At 69.4% G+C, this 4,522-nt stretch overlaps 1 protein-coding gene across 1 annotated transcript; it reads left to right on the top strand.

Moving 5' to 3' along the window:
- The first annotated feature begins 558 nt into the window (after positions 1-558).
- Positions 559-2,088, top strand: TMEM271 (transmembrane protein 271). Its single transcript, XM_051828307.3, has one exon. It carries the CDS (start codon positions 693-695, stop codon positions 1,662-1,664), a length of 972 nt encoding a protein of 323 aa, XP_051684267.1. The 5' UTR covers positions 559-692; the 3' UTR covers positions 1,665-2,088.
- Positions 2,089-4,522: the final 2,434 nt, after the last annotated feature.

The raw sequence follows: 4,522 nt of genomic DNA, 5'->3' as shown, positions 1-4,522 counted from the left end.
CCAGGCACCATCCCTCCCCCGACCCGCGCTCGGCCCCTCCCTCTCCCGGCCCCCTCCCCCTCCCCCCAGCCCAGGCCCCCTCCTCCTCCTCCTCACCCGGTCTCTCCCGCACATCCGCCCAGCCCCGCTAGCTTCCCCAGGCTTCCCTGCGCCGGTAGGCGGGTGAGCGCCGGGCACGGCCGGGCAGCGGGAGGCAGCGAGGCCACGCGCAGGGCGCCGAGGTGGGCGGGGCGAGAGGTGGGGCCCGGGGGTCCCCGAGAGAGGCCGCGCGGCGGGGGACGGAGGCAACGCCGAGGCGGCCAGCGCCGCTCTGGGCCCGCGGCCCCGGGCACCTCCTCGGCGAGGCGGCGGCGCTGGTGCGGGCGCAGGAGGGCGGCGCCAGGGCGAGGCGCGCCGGGTCGCCGCGGGGGGAGCCGAGCGTCCCGGGAGCGGCGCCGCGGGCTGGGGAGGGGGCGCGCGCGCCCTGCGGTCCTCGGCTCCGCAGCGGTTCCCGGCGCGGGGTCGCGGCGGCAGGAGGCGCGGGATGCGGGCTCCGGCGGCGGCGGCGGCGGCGGCGCGGGCCCGGCGGGACGCGGGAGGATGAGGAGGAGGCCGGCGGTCCGGCCGCGCGGCGCCGGGAGGAGGCGCAGGCGGCGGGGGCGGCGGCGGGCGGCGGCGGGCGCGCGGGGCGCGGGCCGGCTCGGGCGCGGAGGATGAAGTGGAGCGTCCGCGGGGCCTGCGCCGCGCTCTCCGCCTGCCTCCTGCTCGCCTGCGCGCTCAGCGCCGCCGCCGTCGGCCTCAAGTGCCTCTCGCTGGGCGCCGAGCTGCGCGGGGAGCCGTTCCGCCTGGGCGCGGCCGCCGGCGCCTTCTACTCCGGGCTGCTGCTGGCCGCCGGCCTCTCGCTGCTCGGCGCCGCGCTGCTCTGCTACGGGCCCCGGGACGCGCCCCTCGCGGGGCCGGGGGCGCCGGAGCCCGCGCCCTCGGCGCCCGCGGGCCGCCGGAACCTGCTGCTGCTGGGCGCGCTGGTCTTCATGCTCGGCGTCCTCAGCGCCTTCGCGGGCGCCGTGATCGACGGCGACGCCGTGGCCCTGGCGGAGCGCAAGTACTCGCACCACTGCGCGCCGGCGCGCGCCCGCGCCGCCCCGGACCGCGCGTCGGCCGCCGAGTGCCGGCGGCTGAAGGACTACCAGCGCGGCCTGGTGCTGTCCACCGTTTTCAACGCGCTCGAGTGCCTGCTGGGCCTGCTCAGCCTCCTGCTGGTCAAGAGCTATCGCGCGTCGCAGGCCCGGCGCGGCCGGCGCGCCCGGCGGAGGAAGGGCCGGGCCCTGGCGAGGCTCCGCGCGCAGCCGCCGGCTTCCCGGGCGCGGCGGGGCCGGCGCGGCCGGCGGGGGCGGCGGCTGCAGCCACGGCCGAGCGAGGCCTCCATCCTGGCGGCGGAGGAGTCGGACCTGGCCGGCCCCGGGGACTGCGCGGGCTTCGCGGCGCCGCTCGCCGTATCCTACATCACCGTGGGCGCTTTCCCTGCGCGAGACGATGCGGGCGCGGAGGTGCGCTGCGGGGGGCACCCATCGGTGGAGCTGCCGGGGTACGCGCCCTCGGACCCAGACCTCAGCGCGCCCTACCCTTACTGCTGCCGGCCGCCCTGCGAGGCGACGCGCCCCTGGGAGCCGGGCCGCGCGTGCTGAGCCCCGCGGCGCGGGGGGTGCCTCTCCGTGGCTGCGTGGCTCGCGCCGGGTGCGGTTGTCACGTCGGCCGTGCGCGGCGGGGTCCGCAGCCCGGGCGGCGCGGAGGACGGAGCCAGCGGCTGCGACGCGGGGACCGAACGTGCGGGAGCGCCCGCGGCGACGCCTTGTACACGGATGTGCCTGCTTCTGTCCGCACTTAACTACGTGTTTGTGCAGCGGTCGCGGCCGGACGGCGGCGAGCGCCTGCCCCGAGCCGGGGTCTGTGTTCCCGGAGGCCGTCCCCGCACGCGCGCACCGCTCTCGCAGCTGTGCGGGGTGTGTCCCGCGAAGCCGAGCTTACTCTGGGTTCGTACGTGTGAGCAGCCTGGTCCTGTCTGGGAAACCGCACCGTCTGTCCCGCAAACATGATTTTCCTGTTGGTTAAGTCGTTGCTGTGGTGATTTCGAGGACGACAGCGTTTCCCGTAAAATCTCCCCCTGAATGGTCTCAGCCCGGGAGGGGCTGGGAGTGGAGGTGTGCGGTCCACACTCGAGCGAAGTGAGTTCGTGCTTCCGGGAGGCTGGGCTCGGGCTGCTCCTGACCCCGTGGGCGGGCGGAGGCAGGTGGTGAGCGGGCTCTGGGTGTGGCAGAGGCAGCCGGGGGGAGGCTGCGGCGCGGCCCCAGGGGTGGGCCCCGGATCCAGCCCTAAGCTCGGTGCCTCGGCCCTGCCCGAAGCCGCAGCTCCCTGCACCCTAGACCAGCGGAGGCGCCCCTGGCCGGTGGGCTCCCCTGCCTCAGGACCTGTGCTTGGGCGAGCAGTCTGTATTCCAGGAAGCCAGACCTGGGCGGTGCGCACCCGTCGGGCTGAAGCCCCAGACCGCGGAGCAGGCTGTGGCCCGCGGAGGGCCGGGGTCCTCACCTCGGGAGTCACCCGTGGGGATCCATCAGGCCCAAGAACAGGTCTTCAGATGCCCACGCCGGCTGTGACAGGGGACAGTGGGACCCCACTAGACTGCAGCTGACCTGCCGGCCCCTCCGCCCCAGGCAGCCAGCCTGCTGCCCTGAGCCTTGCAGAAGGGTGAGGCGTGGGGCACAAAGTGAGCCTTGGAGCACTAGCTCCCGGGGTGGCTCCCCAGGTGTCTGCTGGTTGGAGCGGGCCCTCAGCGAGGTGGCCAAGCCAGGCTGGGGGTGGGGCACAGCCAAGACCTGGGAAGCAGGCCCTGCCCCTCTGTTTTCGTCAGTGTTTAGTCTTCACGCTTTATGCAGCTCAAAATGTTGGATGCCTTTTGAGTCTCGCATCTGCCACCAAAACCGGTGACCTCGAGTTTCGGGTTTTTGGGGCTAGAAGGCAGAGCAGTGTTGTGAGCACGGCCTGTGGCCAGGAGGGCAGAGTGTGTTCCCCTGTGGGCACCACCCTGGGCAGGGCAGCGGGAACAGCCAGGCCCAAGGGGGGAGGTCGGGGCCCAGTGTCAGCGTCAGTCCACTTTGGCAGAGGCTGCTGTAATGCTGTGGGGTGCCAGAGGTTAAGTTTCAAAACTTATTGAAGTGGGGTTCCCCCTAGCGCTATGGCGTAGCGGGTAAAGCTGCTGCCTGCAGTGCCAGCATCCCATATGGGTGCTGGTTTGAGCGGATCTCAGCTGCTTCACTTCTGATCCAGCTCCCTGCTGTGGCCTGGGAAAGCAGAGGAAAATGGCCCAAGTCCTTGGGCCCCTGCACCCGCGTAGGAGATCAGGAAGAAGCTCCTGGCTCCTGGCTTTGGATTGGCACAGAACAGGCCATTGTGGCCATTTGGGGGAATGAAACAGTGGATGGAAGACACCTCTCTCTCTCTGCCTGTCCTCTGTGTGTGTGTGTGTGTGTGTGTGTGTGTCTGTCTGTCTGTCTGTGTTCTCCCTCTCTCTCTAATTCTGCCTTTCAAATAAATAAATCATTTTTTAAAAAGAAGCTTATTGAAGGAAATAGAACCCCACACACCCCTAAAGTCAGACTGGTTCTCAGGAAAAGGAGTGGACCAAGCCCTGCCCTTCCATGGGAATGACCTCCTGCTCGCCCCCTGCTCCCAGCACCAGCTGTTCCTTTCACCTTACTTGAAAGGCAGGAGGCAGAGCATACTCCCCAGATGTCTGAGTCTCCCCTGGGCAACAGGGGCCCGTGTGGCTGGGCCACCACTGCTGCCTGCCAGGTGCATGGGCAGGGAGCAGGGCGGGAGGCAGAGGAGCTGGGACTCACTGCAGGGACACAGGTGTCACCTCGCCACTGAGCCGAGCACTTGCCCCTCTGGCGGCAGTTTTATTCAGGGTTCTGCTCTTTTGAACCTCTTGGTTCAGAATTGATTCTTTTGGCTACTTGGAAAACAAGACAAGTTCCTGACCTTTCTTTACCCAGGTTTGTTCTGTTTCTGAGACATTACTGGGATGATGAGACCCCAAAGCCAAACAGCAGATCCTGGCATTTTCTGGGGCCAGGAGGCGTGTGTGCCGAGCTGTCCAGGGAACCACCTGGTAGAGCTGAGACCTGGCGCCGGCAGGACACAGCAGGGCAGTTGGCAAGCCCTGCTTCCTTGCATCAGCCGAGGGTGCTGCCGGGGCCCCGGGCCTGGGCTCTCAATCCCCTGCTGACCGCGCTCTGCCCTGCTCACGGCAATCTGATCCACACAGCTGAGCTCCTGGCAGGAAATTCAGTGAACAAGCATTGAACGCTAAAACAAGAGTCGTTTGTCCAGAGTGTCGGACTGGCTGGCGTCCTGAGGCAGCAGAGGTGGTGTCTCCAATGCGTGTGGACACACTACGCGCAGCACGGGCTGTCAGGAGCTGCCCCTTCTCTGTAGAAGGGAGCTAAACCTGTGGGCCTCTGTGTGGTGGCCACGAGCAGGCCATGGG

This window comes from Oryctolagus cuniculus, chromosome 2 (assembly GCF_051225735.1).
Source record: "Oryctolagus cuniculus isolate XC-2025 breed Fujian yellow rabbit chromosome 2, ASM5122573v1, whole genome shotgun sequence".
In the NCBI taxonomy this organism is placed as follows: Eukaryota; Metazoa; Chordata; class Mammalia; order Lagomorpha; family Leporidae; genus Oryctolagus; species Oryctolagus cuniculus.
The sequence above is the reverse complement of the archived record's forward strand: the minus strand, read 5'-3'. Positions and strand labels throughout refer to the sequence as shown.